The following is a 21892-nucleotide window of genomic DNA, read 5'->3' on the forward strand; positions in this document are numbered from 1 at the left end:
AAAGTTTGTGAAAAGCCTGTTGACTGAGGATTCAGAAACATCAAAATGTCAAAAGAACCAAATTTTTCAATTCTTTGAGCAATATAAGCCATAACAACATTTTAACACTTATTTTTCAAGTTTTTACTCACAGAAATGTTTTGAAGGATTTTTAAAACACACACTTATATGTAATTTTCAAGTGCTTTTGTAAAGTTTTTGTTACTTTTTTGTTAGCAATCCCCTTCTTTTCTACCTTAATTTTATGAAAGATAATAATTTTTTGTAAAAGATGATCTTGTTAAAAATTTAAGCCATCGCATGTATTAAAATGGAATTTCAAAAGTCTAATATAGAACAATTTTTGTGGGTGTGTGCGCTCAGTTGGAACCATTTCCAAAACTAGGGAAAATAGCTTTGCAAGCACTTTAACCATTCGCTACCATCTCTGTTTGCAAAATGTGTTTTTTACCAATTTTACTGATGGAAACGAAAAGCAGAGATCACTTAAATGTAAGTGATAATATGTGGGTGAACCCCTTTAAAAGAAACTCAAATTTTTAAAATATTGATATGAAAAAGCAACAAAAAATTGGCATGTACAGTAATTCTAATTTTGTTGCATTGATACCCGTGTGCATTTTTTGTTTAAAAAGATAATTTAAAATAATTTTACTGCAGATATTAAAGTTTAAAATATTTATAGCGATCAACTAGTTGATAAATAATGTAATTAAATGCTAAAAACTGAATAGAACCACTACTCTAAAAAATGCCTATAATTTTTTATAAAATATGTTTCAAAGTATTTTTCAAGGACACATTTCAATATCATGTTAATAGAAAAAAAAACAATTTCAGCAAAAATTGATCTACAATAAAGATTAGAACGAAACAATAACCTCTTGCTCTGGAAGCTGTTCTGCTATTTTACCCTCATCAAGACCTTCATCTCTGCCACCATAATCATCCCTAATCTTTTGAATGCGATCCCTTTTAATGTTTCCAGCACTAACTAACACACTTTTTAGTGCTCTCAGACCAAAGTCATAATGGGACTGATTTGACAACTGCTCGTCACATAGCCTGTATAAAAAAAAATATGAAATTTCACCATAACAAATGTTTCATTGCTTTTTGTATTTATGAATATAAAATTGCTCTCTTATACACAATATTATATATCATGGTATGAAATACAGGCAAAATCCTTTCATTATATATGTCATATATAAATAAATTATTGCACAATCAAGATTTAACTTGAAAGCCATGTAAATGTAAATGATGTACAAATAGCATTTCACTATATCAAAATACAGTTGACTCTCATGAGAACGACCCCATGTTATAGCAACCATTCCATTACAACCACCTATGTTTTTCCTTTCGATATAATAACCTTCCAATAAAAGATCAATTTTCGACAAGGTGATGGGGTTCTTTACATTAAAAGCATTGACTGTACTACATTGCAACTTGGCATTGTGCAATTCAATGTCTCATGATTTGATACATGTCTAGTCCTGAATTCTTCAGGACTAAAAATGCATGAAATTGCCAGATAGACTTCTATGGAAAATATTGTCTTGCCGTTTTGCAATTTCACATTAGTTGGGTGATGGATTAGTGACAAATTGTGCAGCACCCACCACTGTATTAACATCCTCTAAAATGAATTTCTATCACATTTTAAATGTTTTGAGTTTTTATAAAGTAAGAGACAATATAAATGAGAATTAAAAAAATGTGCACGATTACAATATTTAGGACATCTACAAGTACAACTATACAGGATAATTCAAAATGAATGGCACAAAAATAAAACATTTCTGTGACTGCTGTAATTAATTTATTTCACATGTATCAAAATAGTGTAAAAGGTTGAACACACTCTTCTGGTTCCATTTTTTTTTCAAACCAGGCACAACTCAGGTCTATCGCCATAGGCAATTTACTACCTATCATAGGTAGTTCGATACGTTAGATAGGCTATGTAACGTATCACCCCTTTGGGTCTCACTGTAACATGACGACCTGGGATCTCTTACAATCCTGTTGTTCAATTAATCTTGTTTAGGCCCCAGGGTTCATTGGTTACCGGAAACCACCCGAGGTTTCCGCTGACATTCCGGTTCGGGTCAGTTAGTTCGCTTAGTCTGATGCTTGAGGGGTGGGGTCTCCTAGCCGTCGGGCGAGAACGGGGCCAGAGGTCGGGCTTACCAACGTCCCATATAAATTCCGCTTTACATCCATGTCAGAGATCCCAATAGCTCGTCTAGTTACCTTCTCTTTCTCTCTGGGGGGTTCCCGTGGTTCGTCGGTGGAGGCCACGTCAAGTCGTCATCGTCAAACTCTATTTCAATTATGCAATATAATATAAATGTTTCAGCAAAGTGTTATATAAATGTGCAATATATTTTACCTCCACGCCGTTGGTGGTTCCTAGGACCATCTCACGGTTTATAATGTCATGAGTTTTTACAATGTGCAATAGGCCTAAAAGTTGTGGATCCTGGACAGATCTCCAATTTGTTATGTTTGGTTGCCAGATTCAATATTATAATGTTTACAATATTTCCTTTTCTCATGAAAGTATGTAAATTAGATACAAGCTAATACCGCACCTTCAATGTTGTGATTGGTTCTTCAGTGAGGCATTGTGGGAATGCTGCTATATAAAAGCCAGCTAGAGATGTGCTGAGTTACGACTTCCTTGCTTACGACCGAATCAACGATTTAATCAGTAAGGCGTCACGTCCTGCTATGGTGTGAGCTAGATCGTCGAGGGCCACTGACTTCCGCTGTTTACATGTAATCCATTGCCTTAGTCTCACCTTCAATAGCCTTACCTATATCAAGGGTAAAGTTCGGCTGGCTTCCTTAATGATTATCGAACTGTTGCCAACCAAAAATACAGAATATCCAAAATAATTGTTATTGTGTCAGAATATGCAAATCAACGAATTGGCATCATAGTTTTCCCGATGCGCCGGAGGAAACACGTTCTTTCAGTGTGCCGAGAACAAACTTGTTCTCAGCTATTATAAATAGGCTGGATAAACCAGAAGCGTGCCATTCAATATTCTAACTTTGAACAGTTCCTTCTACTCATTCCACTCAGTGGGGTTGATGGGTGACTAACCCCTACTAACAACTAGTTGATGTTGCGATGTTACTAATGTCGTAAAAAGGTGAACTCCTAAGCTAAGCTACTCCGGCTGGTCTGGGCAGTTGTTTCAAATATAATCTTCTAGTCAACTAATAGTCATTTATCGTGCGTTCTAGTCAATTGGAAACTGGTTCCTTGAAAGGGTCAGAAGATCCTTAAAATGATATGTCAGCCTGCAGTTATGTTCTACCTAGGTCTTCAACGTTGTACCAATGATCAATAGCATGTTTCGTCGATGGATGGATTCAACGAAGTCAACAAATTGTGCAACTTTGGAAAGGTGCTCCATCTCCTGTAGGTTCCTGAGGTGAGCTTTCTGAAGTGGTCAACATCATCCGCCTCACTTGAAAACGGGACACTATATTCTCGACGTAGGACTTACAAGTTGTTATATGATGTCTCGCTGATAATAGGAGTTGATCCTCGGCTGTATTGGATGAGACCTTTCTTGTTTTGCGAATCAGAGTGTAGGTGTCGATTTCAGAACTAACATGTTTTCTATTGAACTCTAACGTGTAACTTGTTTAAAGTATGTTGTAGTAATAAATGTTTTGATCTGGAAAGTGCCTTGTTCACTAATTATTGCCTGATGAATTTATTGGATCTTTGAATCACGGGACTGTAACACATAAATACGCTACACCTAGTGAGTTGTGCCAGAAGTGTAAGTGTGTGTATCTAATAGTCTGGGTGACAATCTAGTGTTGTGTAGGAATTTTCAGTGCTGCCATCTATATTTCAGAAGTGAAGTTAGTGAGGTGTAATGACTGAATATTTGCTCTGTTTGTAAGCCTGTTGCGAGACTTAATGGGGAGATCAGCTTACATTTGCTCCTATAAGTTGGGAACCACAGAAAAACAACTTCAGCCAACCACCACTGGGGCAATGGTGGGGGCTCAAATCCAGATCATCAAGATGCGAGTCGGTCACTATTACCACACGACTACCACAGCAACAAAGTTCCATTCGGCAGCACTGAAAAGCTGCAACTTCCTACACATGTTCCCTAGAAATATTTTTTAGTTAAGTTTTTGCCATATGCTTGTGACCACATAACCTCTCATCTAGAGCTCCTTGAAGTACCAGATTGATCAGGCAATTGAGTATAGACCACATCATCTACCCACTATGTTAACTGTCGTAATTCTTGTAGGAATTGCATTTTTTCACATTTCAAGTTTTTTTTAATCTCAGAACGTTGAAATTTTTACATGTTCTAGTACACTACACAAGCTTTTTATTTCTTTTGAAATAACAGTACCCTAGTGAACATTTAGGGCATGACAGTGTTTCAATGTTGCCAAATTAAACTTTAAGAGCTAACCTTTCATGCTATGTTGATATGTGTGAAATAAATTAATTACAGCATTCATAAGAGAATGTTTTCTTTTTGTACCATTCATTTCAAATTACCCTGTATTCTATTGTCTTATGTGAGAGTACCAAGTTTGTTTGAAAAAACATTCAAATAAACTTGGAATAAAATCAAAATAGCATATTTTTCATACAATATTTTTCTACCTTCATTTTATATTCTGGGCATGGTAGCCCTGGTCAATAAGATACTCACTCGAAGTCCCAAAGGATGTTTAGAGGTGTAGTGAGTTTGATACCTGGTTCGTCCTTGTTAGAAAAAAAACAAGCCTGCCATTCGGAATCAGCAATAAATTGTAGGTCCCGTCTAATTAGCCCTTGTGTGCAGAAAGTGACCGTAGTGCGACAAAAATTATCAAATGATTATATATATATAATGGATCCCAATCTGAGGCTCTGTGGGATACCTGAGATATTCTAAGATGACACAAATTAAAATCAAATAAAATGGGAACCATAAAAGTAGATCAGGGGTGGCTCATGTAGAGCTGAGAAAAAAAATACATAAAAAAGTAAGGAAAGCAATGATCAATATTTTCAGCAATCAGTTTACAGAAAGATTGTAGAAACAACTGTGTGGGCTCTTCGAAGATGCTCCTTAGCCCTTTAAGCGATTTTTAAAATTTTCCTGATCCGTATTATAACTGTCACATTGGAAATAAAAGCGTGTTGAAAACCAGAGATATTTCGGGGTAACTGAAATAAAGCAGATCAAGTTTGACGGGATATCTCTGAATTGCCGCTGTAAAGGTTAATGATGAAGAGGTTTGTTTTTACATGATCTACCAGATGAGTATTTTATAACTTTTAGGCGATCCATTTGCTCAATGAATACAGAGATTTTACTCTTCTAAGAAAATACTTGCAGAGAAACATGGTGGCAAAACTACTTTTTATTCAAGGAAACATAGTTTGTGGATCAGTGAATGAAAAGTGTCCACATCTTTGAGATAAGCCTAAATTACTTTTCATAGCATATCATACTTCATGTTTGGTCCAATCAGGTTTCAGTCATCTGAATAATTTACCCATCAGTATGTGGAATCACCTCAATTTAATAAGAAAAAAACACCAATCTCCAGGTACCCTTCCCATAGGAAATTGGATAAAGAAGTTGAACGAGAATTTTTTTATATAATCTAACATTGGACTTCTAATAAACCATATTTATGTTTTTCAATCAAAATGTTTAGAAGCCGATACTTTTTTACCAGAAATTATCTAGTACTTTAATCAAGACTATGATCCTGATTCCCACAAGATTAAGGCTGACAGTCAAGAACAATTAATGAATATAAAGCTTGGCTCCTAGATATGGATAGCCACGGTTAAGATAGGAGGTCACAGGTAGAAATAGATTGAAAACACTGATGTAAAACACCAAATATATATACTAAATATCACTAACTTGAAGAAAGGTACGATCTTGCTGGCCAATTTCTCTGCACTTCTGAAACCTTGAGAGAAAAGCATTACTTGTGCAATTAATTGACGATCTGGCTTTGTCATGGCTAAAGACCTGAATAGTTTTTTCAAGTTATCAGGTAGATTTGATCGGCCGGCATATCCAGGATTCATTGTAATGAAAATAGCCATATCCGGATTGACATTCACTTGTTTGCCAATTAGTTCTACAGAGAGGCCTATGGCAGAAAATACAGTATTAAAATTACACAATGATGTAAGAAAATGTTGCTTAAAATCATGGCATGATTGAAAATCCCTGGCAGTAATCTACTCCAACAATACTCACTGGATTTCTGGCTGAGTTGATTCTTTAATGTTTCCTGAATCATCTGTATTTGTTGGGACACTGCAGACAACATACGTTCCTCAAGTCTATTAAATTCATCAAAACATCCCCATGCACCCACTTGACACAGACCTACAAATATACGACCCATGGCCTGAAAAAAAAATTACCAAATACCATTTACCCATTTCTTTTCACTTGTAGAATGTAACAAAAATATTTTTCCTCAAATTCCAATTAAAAGAAATGAAACAAAATCTCTAGTTTTGAGAATACCAAATTCAACATAGCAACACAATAACATCTCTTAATTACAAGAATTTACTTGTTTTATACGGACCAACCAAGTCCCCTGTTTAACATGTACAGAACCCACTTGCAAGAAATATGTATGCAAATAGAAACTGGTACTCATCAACTGATGATTTGAAGAATAATTGAAGAAACATAATACAATATTCATGCTGAAATTCTACAGATTTTATTGTAATGCACAATCCTCCATGGATCTAGAACTATAAAAAAGGGAAAATGCCAGCTATTAATGCTAGGTGTTTTTTTTTATAAATTGGAATTTTTCCCTAGATTTTCAACAAGACACCAGTTACTGTATATACACTGAAGAGCCAAAAAAACTGATACACCTGCCTAATATCGCGTAGGGCCCCCGCGAGCACGCAGAAGTGCCGCAACACGCCGTGGCATGGACTCGACTAATGTCTGAAGTAGTGCTGGAGGTAATTGACACCATGAATCCTGCAGGGCTGTCCATAAATCCGTAGGAGTAAGAGGGGGTGGAGATCTCTTCTGAACAGCACGTAGCAAGGCATCCCAGATATGTTCAATAATGTTCATGTCTGGGATTTAGGTGGCCAGCGGAAGTGCCTAAAGTCAGAAGAGTGTTCCTGGAACCACTTTGTAGCAATTCTGGAAGTGTGGGGTGTCGCATTGTCCTGCTGAAATTGTCCAAGTCCGTCGGAATGCACAATGGACATGAATGGGTGCAGGTGATCAGACAGGATGCTTACGTACCTGTCACCTGTCAGAGTCGTATCTAGACGTATCAGGGGTCCCATATCACGCCAACTGCACACGCCCCATACCATCACAGAGCCTCCACCAGCTTGAACAGTCCCCTGTTGACATGTAGGGTCCATGGATTCATGAGGTTGTCTCCATACCCGTACATGTCCATCAACTCGAAGCAATTGGAACCGAGACTCGTCAGACCAGGCAACGTGTTTCCAGTCCTCAACAGTCCAATGTCGGTGTTGTCGGGCCCAGGCGAGGCGCAAAGCTTTGTGTCATGCAGTCATCAAGGGTACACGAGTGGGCCTTAGGCTCCGAAAGCCCATATCGATGATGTTTGGTTGAATGGTTCGCACGCTGACACTTGTTGATGGCCCAGCATTGAAATCTGCAGCAATTTGCGGAAGGGTTGCACGTCCGTCACGTTTAATGATTCTCGTCAGTCGTCGTTGGTCCCGTTCTTGCATGATCTTTTTCCGGCCGCAGCTATGTCGCAGATTTAATTTTTTACCGGATTCCCGATATTCACGGTACACTCATGAAATTGTCGTACGTGAAAATCCAAATTTCATCGCTACCTCAGAGATGCTATGTCCCATCTCTTGTACGCCGACTATAACACCACATTCAAATTCACTTAAATCTCGATAACCTGCCATTATAGCAGCAGTAACTGATCTAACAACTATGCCAGACACTTGTTGTGTTATATAGGCATTGCCGACCGCAGCGCCGTACTCTGATTGGTTCCATATCTCTTTATTTGCATACGCATGCCTGTACCAGTTTTTTTGGCTCTTCAGTTTACATATAGAATGTATCAGTATTATCAATTAAATGGTGTTAATGACATTTTTGTTATTGGTATATCTTTTACTCCTCTTTTCATTTCATATAAAATACATTTCTTAAAATTTTGAGATGTACTGAATCATTTGGCAAAATATGCAAACACATGAATAAACTCAGGATAATCAGAAGAGCAATTAAAACACTGGATTTGAAACAAATTGATGTATTTCCGACGTTTCAATTTTGTATCTGCATTAACCCTGAATCTTGTTCTGATCGCAAATAGATGAGCTAAATAGACTGCCACATGCCTTATAGTCTGGCAGCAGTGAGCCAAACCTGGTTTTGTTCAAGTTTTTTTATTGTTGAAACTGATTGTTCTAGGTATAAGGAATTGAGAAATACCGGGTACCTCTTTGGTGCCCTTGGACAACTCGAAATATTCAAGATGATATCTTCGCCATATTGGAACTAGTAAGTGTTAATCAGCCAGAATTTTTTTTTTTGTCTGTTGCAGAGTGATTTTTGTTCAAGTTTATATATTCTACTGCATTACAGAATGGCAACATAATTTTATTGTTTATTTTCAACAATTTATTTTCCATATGAGTAGCAGCTGCCAGTATTTTCTGTGCAGCCATGCTGTGAGTATGTTTCAGTACGTCTCTCTATACAATTAGATTTATATTGAGGGATTCCCTGCTCCCAGTCAATGTTTTTTACTTTAAATCCGGGTTGGCAAGGTTTTGGACAGTACGGTAAAAACCACGGTATTTACCAAACTGTCCAAAACCTCTTATTTATAACTATAAATGAAATACTTTGCAATTTGATGAAGAGGTAACTTCTATAATCAAATAATAAACTTTATATTATGTAAATTATATTATATTATTAGAATTACATTAAATATAATAAAATTTAGAATTTCAAAACAATATGTGCAAAGGGTTATATGACTGATATCAGGTTATCAAACAATTGAAAACTGAACTGTCTTGAGGTTAAATATTAGATTTATGGAAACATGAAAGATACAAGAATGGGATAGAAATTTGTCACTTGAAAATTTGAAAAAAGCAATAGATATGAACACAGAATGAAATTAAACTTACATAATAATCGAACACTAATAATCAAGCGCAGCTACGCTTTTTAACATTTGATAACACATAACTAATTTAGCTGCCGTATCTGTGCCAAGATGATTTCTAAGATAACAAAATTTGAAAATATTCTTTCAATTGATGCATAACTTGGGGGACACGAAAATAAAATGTGTTAAAGACAGTCTTTTGATAAGCCTGCTTCCAGTGTTTTTCTTATTGCTGTTGTCCCCCATGTGATAGAATTGTTAATATAGCTTGAATTTAATCGGTGAAATATTAGCTTCTAGCCTCATAACAGCAACAATTTAAATTTAACAAAAATTTTGGGTCTTTTATCATCATGTCGGCGTGATCAGTGTTTGTGAAATTGTATTCTGTTAGTCATGTGTAGGTGCTACATAGTGGCCTTATTTTCTTTGGATATTTTCCTTTATTTATAATTATTTTTTGAAAATTGAGAATGTAAAATAGAAAGTTCACTTGAAAATTTAAAGGTGAAAGGTTTGAAAAGTCAAAATAGAACAATTTGCATCAAATAAACACTACACACCTATATATTCAGATATATTGCTATCTAATAAAAAATAATATTTATGTTGATTTTCACAATAATGCAATGATTATAACTGTGACTATGCGTATTTGGTACCTTCAATATAACAAATTTTTTAAAGAAAAGTGTTTGGACAGATTCGACAGGGTTTTGGACAAGCACTGTCCTAAATACAGTACCTGCTTCATAATCATACATGAAAAATAAGATGTGAAGTAGAAATAGCATTTACAACAAACTAAAAAAATGAAAACAGTGTTTATTTAAAGTTATGTGAGTGACTAGCTATAATACCCGGCGCTGCCCGGGTTTTCTTCAATGAGGCTGTTTGGATCACATGATTTCTCCCTCTTTCTTTGAGGGACATGCAAACCGTGTCTAAGTTAACCAATACAGTGACTTCCTGCGCGAATCATGAGATAAAGAAATCTAGATTTAAAGAAACATAGAAGTTAATACTTTTTTTTTCTTAAGGGGCGTTAACTATTTCGATAGGGATTTTCCAAACATAAAAGTTAAAGCGTAGGGAATAAAATACCTACTCAAAAACTGAAGTCAAATTAAAATAGGGATTTCACACACATGGAAGTTAAACCCTTGAAAATAAAATTCCTACGCAAAAAACAAGTGAAATTGGAGGCCAAAACTTCAATGGTGTAAAAATAAATATTGTGTTCAATCAGAAACGCTGTGAACAAACATTCTGAGCGAATGACCCCAAAATCATTGGAAGATGAAGGAAAACACCGTCAATTTTTCAAGAACACTGACTTTCTGTGACACTTGCTTGATGTTTTTTTTTTAAATTTCACGAGTGATGATGGCAGTCTTTCCATGACCTATGTTTATGTCCGTAACACAACTTGTGCAAAAAGGAAAAGTCAGCCCTCTTTTGGAACGTTTGATGAAAGAAAATTCATCGGAATAAGTATCTTTAAAATTGATTAAATATGTTTTTGCTTATCAGTATTCCTGTTTTGTTATATCGCAGTACGTAACTTCAACAAAAGAAATTTTGACCACATGCGCGTGACTATAATCTTCAATTATTATCCAGGACTATTGGCTGCTAAGCCCTTCACGATAAGACAAACAACTTTCTTGTTACCATCAGAGGGTTTGTAAAACTTCCTTAAAAAGGAAATTTCCCCATTTACGACGTGTGACGTCGTTTCGAAAGGGAAAAAAAAGAGGCTTCATGCCCCACAAGAAATTCCTTAGAGATTGTTTTCATAAGCGGGAATTTTTTTTAATGAAGTAGGGAATTTTTAGGGACAATTAGGGATTTTTGTAAAAATTCGGGAGATTTAAGAACTTTTCGGGAGGTCGAGCGATGAAGCTAAAATTCGGGAGACTTGACAGCTATGATACACTGACAGACAGAAAATCAATTTTATATATATAGGCCTAGATACTAATTTACTATCACATTTCCAGCCTAAAACCATAAATTTGGTGAAACAATTAACTTAGAAAAAAACCAAATGACACCTTTTTGAAATATTTTTGATTTAATTAGTTTTATTTTCTGCTAGTATTTTTTTAAAAATATGTTAGTGTCATGAAAAAAAAAATCCAAAGGTTTCCACATTACATTTTGAAACTTGGGGGTTTTGGACAGTTTTGGACAGTTTATCATACGTGTCCTGTCCAAAACCCTAACCCTGCTTTAAATATTTTTTTATAATCTTTACAGGTTTGAATATTGTAATAGCAAAAATTAAGAAATATCAAGAAATCACACGGTATGTGTTTTTTCAATAGAAATATCATTGAAGTGAAAAAACTGGAAAACTTAACGGAGCAGTGAGCAACAAATTCAAAATATCATTTCATGTATTAAGATATATGATGATAGGGAAACACGAGAAACTTCAAAGATTGATGCAAAATAAGGACCTTAAGATGACCTGTCATAAATCTTATGTTTCTATGTATAGAGTATAATGGATACAATACACTAGCATGTCGAGAAAAAGAATTTCAGATGAAACCAGCAACTTCTACAAAATATCAACCTCTGATCGACATGATTCCCTATCATCCAGATACAATGATAACATCATTAGTAAAAGCTCAATGGTTTATTGAGCTAGTAGGTCAGAATTTTACCATATTCACATGCGACCAACAGTTCTACAGAGTTGCGTTGCATATCACTTGGGCATTCCCTGAAAAGTTTGCCAACATTGTCTTACGTCTTGGAGGTATGCACCAATTGACAAGCTTCCTTCGTACAGTTGGTTTTTAATGGATGACAGTGGCTTATTAGAATTTATGTCTGGGGTGTTTCCTGGAGTCCTGAAGGTGTTGAAATGGAAACTCTTTCCATTTCAACACTCCTCAAAATATAAGAGCTTTAAGTTTGGTTGCAGTCTTGCAGAGTATTTGATATTCACCAGCCAAGCAACAGCAACGATCTTATATCACTTCTAGAAACTATAGCCACAAAGAGCAAAACAAGCAACCTGTGGGTTGATTGTTTATTAAAGAAACTGTCTTCTTCATGATGATATACGTGAGAGCCAAAAAAAGAAGGAAATTGGCCTCGACATATTGAGAATGGATGGCCCAGAAGTTTCAATGAATGGATACCTCAAAAAGTAAAAATAGTTACTACAAAGAAGCATGTTAAAGTTGGTATTGCAAATATATGTGACGCCCAAATAATCTATTCTTATGCAATTGGTCTGCAAGCAAGTTTTCATGATATAAATGTGGAGCAAGTTCTGTTTCATGAGCTGTCTCCAGTTCCGACAGCTTTGTTTGACGATTCTGGTGACATGAGGATATGTGAAAAAAAGTCAAAATTGAAGACAATGCTGAAGGAAGATGTAGATTCTCCCAAACAGCGACATCAGATAGTGTCTCCTTTGTAACAGATGGATCAGCCTTACTATTGTTTATTCCTTGGCCTGATAAAAGTAGGGTAAGTGACTAGTTCTCTCTTCAAACCAAACTACAGTTAGGTGATGTACACTTGATTTTTGATAGGTATTATACATTCAGCATCAAAGATGTTGTAAGCCAAGAGAGAAACTGGAGTTAGCAGAGTTTACCCAGCTATCATTGCTATCTCTACTTCCATCACAAAAAGTCACAGTCACAGAAAAAAGAAACAATTGATAAATCTTATCTGCAGCAACCCTGTGGAAAATAAGAAATATGTAGAACCTTACACTAGAATTAGCAAGCTAGTAGCTACAGGGCAGGATGAAATTCCAAATGAAATATTTGATTTAAGTGTTTTAAAACGACAAGATTTAGCAACACTGCATGAGAAGAGGTAGATGTTATAATTGTTCAACAAGCATGTAGACTAGGAACACAGAAAAAAGAGACAGGTGACAGGTTTCTGATGACATTCATGTTTTTTTTTGCTTCTTTACCACTATTTAAAGAAAGGGATAACCATCTCTATGTACATGGAATCGCCTATCCGAGGAAGGTTGTTGATAGACATTAAAATCTCCGTCCAGAAACACACTAACATCTTACCAGATTATCTTGGCCAGACATGCTCTGAGTGGATGTACATAATACTCCAGCTTGCTTTTTCAGTATAGGGAAAGGTAAAATAGTAAAAGTATTCAAAATGGGTCATTCCCTTTCATTGGTGGGCGATGAACAAACAAGCATTGATATGAACAAGCAAGCATCAATTTTTATTAGCATCTGCTACAGTCATCCAAAATGTTTGACACTTTCAGAAGCACGATTTAGAGATTGGTATATTAAAATGGGAAGAAATAGTTCTTCATGATCTTCCAAGAGTCTATTCACTGCCACCCACTAATGAAGCTTTCCCACAGAATTTAAAAAAAGACACCTTCAAACCATCATCTGGAGGAAAGCTTTGGGTACACCTCCTGCCATAGATAATTAACAATTTGGCTCCTACAAAAACAATTTTTTTGAATTACTGCTGAAGATTGGTCTGCCAAATAATGTTGCACAAGCTCCAAGTGAGGTCTTGAGGTTAATCAAATGCTCCTGTGATAGTGAAACGCCATGTAGTACAAAAAGATGTGGTTGCGTTAACACAGGCTTATCCTGCGCAGTTTTTGTGTTTGTGCACATAACGGCTGTTTAAATAAAAATAAGCAACAAGAAGAAGAAAATGAGGACAATGAGCAAATGGAATTTATTTATATTTCAATTAACAAACATTCGTCTTCATTTAATGAGATATCATCGAAAATGTAACTGAACTACCATACTTTATTTGTGAATGCACCTTTTATGTGAAACTACTAATTTTTATTTTATTCAATAGAATACTTGGGTGGATGAATGTTTTAAAAATAACTAAATAAAATATCTGTTACAAGGTGTAAAATAAAAACTAACAAAAAATAATTTTACTTTTTTAACAAATTTCTTATTAATTTAATGAACTATAAATTAAAAATGGGCATCTTCAATAAGTTAATTTTTTTTAAATATAAAAATACTTACTTTCAGGTCTGTTCGGGTAATTTCAACTAAAGTTAGCTATAAATTTGCGTGGAAAACGTGTTTATGACAAAATAAGCACAAATTTTTACAGAACCTATATATCTAATTTAAGGATGAATGCCATCTTGAATTCTGAGAGATGCACAAGGGTACTGCATGGGTAATCACTATTTTATGAATCTAACATACCCTAAATATCAAATACCAACAATAAAAAAACTTAGTTCAAAACAGGGTTCGACAAAAAATCATATTTGGCTGCCCGACTATTATTAATGATTTGCAATACAGGGAAACAAAAGGAAAGATTTTTCCTGACAGAGAAATATACCTCCAACTATAAGCATGCTTTGAGGGTTAAAACAAATCAGCAAATAAAATTTTCAAACTAATAAAATTTAAAAATAAAATTTACTTGAAAGTCAAATGTTTCATCACAGTTGAAAACAAGGACAAATCTGCCAAGTTGATGTCCTAGGGCTTTCACTGATTCTGTTTTTCCAGTTCCTGCTGGTCCTATTGTAAAAAAAAAATTAAATACAGTTACAAATGCATTCATTTAAAACATATCCCACATATTTATACGGGTAACACAAAAAAAGTCTTTTTGACCTGAAATAACTTGAACAGAAAGAGCTACAGCTATCCAACTTAGCTAATGGTATAGTACAGTGACTACACCCAATCACATACAAAAAACTTATAATAATTAGAGAGTGGAATATAAAAATTAAAATATGTATTTTGTTTCAAAAAATAATCCGGCATGATGCAAAATGATGGGGGTTGCTAGGAAAACCCTGTATATACTGTGTCTTGCTGAATAAACTGAACTCTTTTCCCCCAGCACTTCACTTTCTTTTGTCCAAGGTAAAGCACCTATGAAGGAGAGCAGACTCTTCATCCTCCATCTTTTATCAAAAACTGGTTTGCCATTCAAAGTGACCACTAATTGTTTAAAAAAAAAGAGCAAAGATGATGGGTGTGCCAGCCTAGTATTTCAAGCATGACCCAACCCACACGGGTAAAGAACTTACATCCCAGAAGGGATAGAGCCTATATAAATCATGTCTAGTTTGACAGCCTGGTATTTCAAGCAGCTCAGTCTTTCTTTCTTGAAAAAAAATCAAAATCTGTTATTCCAAATAGAAGTTCCTTTTATGTGGTTATTTTTCTTATCTATTCAATACACTTGATCTTGACTTAACTATATTTCACAGACTAACACCTAATATGACTCTATTAGAACACCTCCCTACCCATCCTTTAAAATTGTCACAATATTTCAAATACCGCCAAAGTCAACACCTTGGTCTATTGAAAGAAATAAGCTGCTCGCGCGTGTGTGGAAAAGTAAGAAAACAAACTTCATCTATGGATCTTAAAACTAGATGCATTGTCATTGATGAGCATCACTTCAAATGTTTTTAAGACTAGAAATGATGTTGGATGTCAGGTGTGAAACTGTGGCTTAGTCTGCAAAAATAACATATGTGTACGAGCATGGATTTCCTTTCTAAAAATCATAGCAAAGCTTTTATCTTTAAAAATAATTACTTCATTGGCTTATGCAGCAAACCTTACAAAAAATAATTGGCATAGTTTTGTTGCACATTGTAACATCTTATTATAAAAACCTTGTACATAAAAAAATTCCCATCTTTACAGGAAGAGCACTACATAACACAGAGAAGGGGTTGCTTTTTTATCTCTATAGAGAACAGATCATTGTCGATATTTTTCAAAAGCTGTAATGGGTGAGATGTTCTCAATCTGAAACTGACAAAAAGTCACTTTTGAAAAAAAAAATTGATGAACAAGGTTTTCATTATAAGGTGACGATAAGGTATTTTGATAGACCAAGCAATTTTTGCTAGATAGTAACTTCATAATCATAACAATCTCAACGATAATCTAATGATAATGCTTCATTATCAAAAAAGAAACTGCCTGGATTCAATCCAAATAAATCTTTTGTATGTGTTTTAAAGATTTTTTTTTTCTTCTTTCACGTTTCAGCTCTACAATGGAGAGTGACTTCAGACCAGTGTAGTTCAAAACCACAAACAAAATTCTTGGAAGGAGAAGTGGTGTTTACTGTTGGTCATTTGGAGAGTTCAACCTTTGTATTACCATATTTTCCTGCATATTATCTGCATGCAAAATTTGAAGGAAAAAAAACAATGTATAATCAGTGGCAGAATATTATCCGCTGGATTAAAAAAATAAAAATTTACCTTGCATTGTAACTATCAATCTATATGTATACTAATTAATGAAGTTTATTTATGAAACAATAGCATTATTTACACACAAAACAAAATTTTCAGTCCAATCACAAACCTTCAAATTCAGACTCATCTCAATCAGAATTGAATATGTAACACCAAGTTCATCTAATTCAAAAGTGTCTGAAAATGAAAATCCTCTTGATGAAGAGGCCACAGTCAGAATCACTGGAATCAAAAGTTTTATGTTCCCCATTTTGTGAATGAACTCTTTATAGTTTTATAGTCACCTTTTTCCAGGCATCACTAACAAACTGGCATACTTAGGAAGCTAGGTGTACATTTCCATCTTTTGTATAGGGATGACTTTCTCAGTCATCCACTTTTCCCAACAGACTCTTAACTTTGCTTTTGAACGAACTGTTTATTGTTGAATCTAAAGGTAACACTTCTTAGTCAAACTGCCAGGTATGACTGAAAGACAAGCACCACAATTTCTGCAGAGGCGTCTTTTACCGAGAGCTTTCATTGAATCCATAACTAGGAAAGCATGTGGCTTAAAAATGTTTCCTTTTCTTTTACGGCATACACTATTTAACCACAAAATCATGGATTCCTCGTTCATCCAACCTTTCAGATTGCGCAGAACTTCCAATTCTTTCGAAAATTTTTCTTTTTTTATAACTTGCAATTTGAATTGAGCAGTGTAACTCTTTTCTTTCAGACATTTTTATAATAAGAAGGAAGAGTAACAAACAAACTGTTTTGGCTTTTCAAATGCTCCACTCATTCAGACATTATGCAAGCGTGTATAGGTGTAGGTGTATAAAACTTGGACATCTCGCACGCTGACCAGCAATCTCAGAAGTCTTTCTGATTGGCTGGAATATAAAGCAGCTGCAGAAAAAAAAATCCACTGGTTGCACCATCTGTTAGTGGCTGATAACATCATTTTCTGCAGATTGTCCATAGTGTGGTAGATAATCTACATTTTTTAATGTTTAACCCTTTTTTTAACACAATCCATGGATTATATGCAGGAAAATGGTAGTATTGTTTACCACTACTTCTTCCAATGGTTTTATTTATTTGTGGTTTCAAGCCTTGAAGTCATTTTCTGAAGATGACTCTTCATTGTAGGCCAAAATGCTTAAACCAGTGAAAGAAAAAACTTGTCTTTACAAAACATGTTGAAAGTTTATTTGGATTATGCTTCAATTTTTAAAACTGAGAATTTTTCTAGAAAATGGCATATGTTGAGGTATACTTACTGTATTGCATAATATTACCAATACAATTAGTAAGAAACCTATTCCTCATGACTAGTTGACTAGATAACTTATTCCCTAGGACAAAAATTAAAGTTAAATAAATTTAATCAAAACAAAGTTTACTCACCAAATGGTGACCCTCCTAATCTAGACTCTAAAGCCTGAGTCATTGTGAGGTAACAACGATCTGTCAAAGGAGTTTGAACTAATTTTTCTTGAACTCCAAGATATTCAAATCCATAATTGAATTTAGCGTCTGCCATATGTATAGAAAGCTGCTGGAGAACATCAGACTGTCTAGGGTCAAAATAAAATCGCATGCGACTAAGCCAGTCGAAAGATTTTGGCTGGCTGACTTTGTTTTTGATGAGAACTCGAGTCACATCTCTCTTGTGGACAAATTCTGTGATCTGCACATGAAAGAAAATAAATTAAAATGTTTTCAAACTAATTCTCTATAGTTAATTGCAAATAAGGATTTATAAATTATCGATAGGAGGAAATCAAACAAACTGGATATATATATATATATATATATAAGCCATTTGACACGCTTTTATCTCAGTAAACATCCCCAAAAGTCTAAAGTACTTGCAAGATGTGAACAGAGTTGCAGAGTATGATACAAAAAAAACTATACAAAAGCATTTTATACCCTCTTTCTAACCTGAGCCAAAACCGGCTAATTTTTTTTTTATTGTATGTCAAAATGTTCTTTAAAATTTCTTTAATTAATTATCTATTTATTTCTTAATTTGGGTCGATCTTTGCTAGGACCATTCGAGTTAGTTACCCTTATGCATTCCTGCAGTCTTCATTTAATATTTGCTTTATTTTATTCATTTCATTTTGTCCAAATAACTATTACTGTAAGTTTTTCAGCAAATAAACTGCAATATCTCAAAGAAGACAGTTCATTAACGTATCTAGGAAAGCAATGTATATTGTAAAATGTGTTCGGTGCCAAGACTTTATGAACTCCATTATTATGAACAAGACTTCATAAGCTTTGGTAGTATGAATGTGAAAAAAATATTTATTTCTGATGAGAACAGGTTTGCATAAAAGGTGTTCTTTGAAAGGAAGACAGAATTTAAAAAACTAACAGGATACCCTTGGAAATACAACCTTCTGGACCTTTGCAGAATTTAGCAAGGCGTTATTATGTACTGCATCAAGACAATACTCCTATATACCACAGGCTTCAGTTTACAAAAAAAGTGATTGAAAAGCAATCACGAAATTGGTACGGGATGGCTAGCAATTAGTGCTGACCTTAAGCTAACAAAAAATTTAACAAAAAAGAGGGAAAACTTAGCCAAGGACATATGGGTGACAGTTTTCAGATGTGTCAGAACTGAAAGGTGAAATCTAACAAAATTGACTTAGAAAATTCTAATAAAGTGATTGACAAATGATCGAAATACATAAGTTTCATAGAATATTAAAAGTTATTTGTTAAAATAGGTCATCTGTTTGATCACAATGCCTACATGAAAAAGTGTCTTCATACTTTGAGACTGAATTTTTTTTTTAAACCCAATTTAAAAAAAGTTATGCATGTTATACATGTAAAAATTGTTGCGCAGACATGCATCAGTTATTTCTATAATTGTGTGTTAAAAATGCTTCAATTGTTTTTTTTTGTTCCTATTTTATTCAAACAAATTCACTCAGTATTTATACTTACGATGATTATACAATCATGTATAAAAGCAAGGTGAAAACTCACTAAATGCTCTAGTTTCTTTCGCCTCAAAGGCGGTTGCTCTTGTAGAACTGAGTCCGCTAACACATTCAAGGTTGACTCAACTGCTTGTAGTACATCTTCTAATGGTTTAAGATTTCTATCTCCATTATTGCTTATGGTATGTAAAGCACTTTCAACATCTTCTGACCAAGATATTTGTGCTGCCAGGACAACTATTTGAGACTAAAAATTATAAGTAAGGATTAGATCAAACAAAAACTATCAAAAATTCAAAACTTATTTCAAAAACTTTATTATAAGAGGTATAAAATCATTTGAGAACAACACTAGACTAAACTTACTTAAATCACATTTTGATTATTGTCTATGTTTGTTATACTATAAAGATATCAGAAATGATATTCTGGCATAATTTCACACACTTAAACATTTCAATTCCTAACATTACTACCTTTTGCATATTCAAAGACTGAAGGCAGGTTCATTTGGGTCAACCACATTGATCAATTGAGTTGATTAAACCAAGGTAAACCCCATAAATAGTTGCTTTCAATAAAATTGACCAATGCAGATAATGAGAAGGGGGTTGGCATCTGCCAACTTTCTGTTGAACTGGAAGTGCCCCCCCCCCATTTGAATACTACAAAAATCAGTTAAAGTGAGCTGTGTAAACATAGCAGGGTTTAAGCTACGGTCGAATTTTTTGCAAAATGCGAAAGAAAATTGCAGAATGCGAAAAAAGTAGAACCCACTTTCGCAAAAATGCGTGCACGAGATACACAACGAGTAGACTTCCAACCATCAATCATTACATTAGGGGTCATTCAAGTATTACGTCAGCATCGGGGGGGGGGGGGTCGGATTTGCTGACTTTTGATGACGTCATCAACCTCCCTTTTTGAAGGTATGAAATATTCTAAGCTGCTGACGAAATTTTGCTGACAAGGGGTGGAGGGGTCAAAAATGGCTAAAAATCTGCCGACGTAATACTTGAATGGCCCTTTAGCATTGCAGCATTTTGCTAAAGCTTTTCCCTTCATTTTCGCTTTTTTGCGAAAGGAATTTTTTATCCAGCTTAAACCCTGAAACATAGGTGATGCGCCTTAATCCTCAGTATTGAACAAGATTTTACACTGTTGACCTTCACATAATGTTTCCTTCATTTTTAATTTTTTAAGAATTTTTTTTTTACATTCTCACTCATGCACTGTGTGCACACATTTCATTCAATCATTGGAATCACTCTGGGTGAATCAACCTTCTTGATCAATGTGGCAAACATGTGTAAGCATGCCTTCAAAATGATAAAGATTTCCTTCAATAATATTGGCACCTTTGAGGAGAAAATATTACAGTTTCCCTGAAAATAAGACACGGTCTTATATTAATTTTGCTTCAAAAAATGCACTACGGATTGTTTTTGGGGTAGGGCTTATATTAGGAGCATCCTGAAAAACCATGCTAGGGATTATTTTTGGATAAACGTGGTACATAGCAAACTTGTTAGATGAAATTATAAGTTAATGTAGTGCTTAATAAATTAGTAAAATCATACTCTATTTAACCACCATGAATAATACAATACAGTATTATACAAAATCATAAATACATGAAATCAATATATAATTAACACTTCTACTTCACATTTTTCTATAATCTTAATTATGATCAACTAAAAAGCCCACCTGGTACTTATCAACCCAAAGCATGTATTCATTTTGATCAATGTTTCCCTGCTTGAAAGGTACAATGTCTGCAACAGAAGAAGCCAAGAGTGTAGCAAGAGTTACCCGCATCTCTTTCTCTACCAGCGATAGCCATTCATTGATTTTTGGATGTTGCTTAATTGATACAGGACTTGCAAAGGCTACCTATAAATTTATAGATCACATTGAAACAATGTACACGGTTACAAATTGAAATCATGCAGATTAGAAAAAGCATCAAACAAATTGGAAACATTGTAAAAACATCATATGAAATTGAGAACATCAAATAATTATTTATGAAATAACATATTGCAATATAACATTCTTTTCAATTAAAAAGATTCTTTTGGTTACACACTGAGTGAATTGTGTACTCCATGGACTAATGATGCTACATTTCAGCTGCAAAAGTTTAGGCACTTAAAAGATTTTTAACTGCACCCTGTATACTCTTCAAATTTTGATTTGATCATTGCTTGATATCAGAACATGAAAGCTTATTTTTCTTGACGAAGACTCAAGATTAAAGTAAGTTGTAGATTTTTAAAAATGCTGTTTTAAATCAAAATTTTTATTTAAAATGAGTCTAAAAAAACAATACTTTAGATTCTCTGCAAATTTTGATGAATGTGTCTAATAGGACGTATCAGATGCATTACTGTATAAATTGGAAAGCTATGTTGGTTGATGACTGGTTTTCATATAAAGAAAACATGCTGAAGTTGTTGCATTTTTTGCTCAATGAAATCATCAG

The 21892-nt window shown here is 34.5% G+C and overlaps 1 protein-coding gene across 2 annotated transcripts in view; it reads right to left on the reverse strand.

Annotated features, from left to right (window-relative positions):
• Positions 1-21892, reverse strand: part of Dhc64C (dynein heavy chain, cytoplasmic) — a 189442-nt gene that overhangs the window by 102775 nt on the left and 64775 nt on the right. For both annotated transcript variants that reach the window (XM_089242500.1, XM_089242499.1), the window contains exons 30-36: positions 21115-21300; positions 19451-19651; positions 17846-18128; positions 14635-14735; positions 6279-6432; positions 5934-6168; positions 882-1065 (exon numbers count right to left, since the gene is read on the reverse strand). In XM_089242500.1, coding sequence (XP_089098626.1) covers positions 882-1065; positions 5934-6168; positions 6279-6432; positions 14635-14735; positions 17846-18128; positions 19451-19651; positions 21115-21300 — 1344 coding nt within the window. The remainder of the gene's footprint in view (positions 1-881; positions 1066-5933; positions 6169-6278; positions 6433-14634; positions 14736-17845; positions 18129-19450; positions 19652-21114; positions 21301-21892) is intronic.

The sequence above is a fragment of the Pholcus phalangioides genome, unplaced genomic scaffold (genome assembly GCF_987345545.1).
Source record: "Pholcus phalangioides strain wild (caught in Gottingen) unplaced genomic scaffold, Ppha-v1.0 ptg000015l_1, whole genome shotgun sequence".
NCBI lineage: Eukaryota > Metazoa > Arthropoda > Arachnida > Araneae > Pholcidae > Pholcus > Pholcus phalangioides.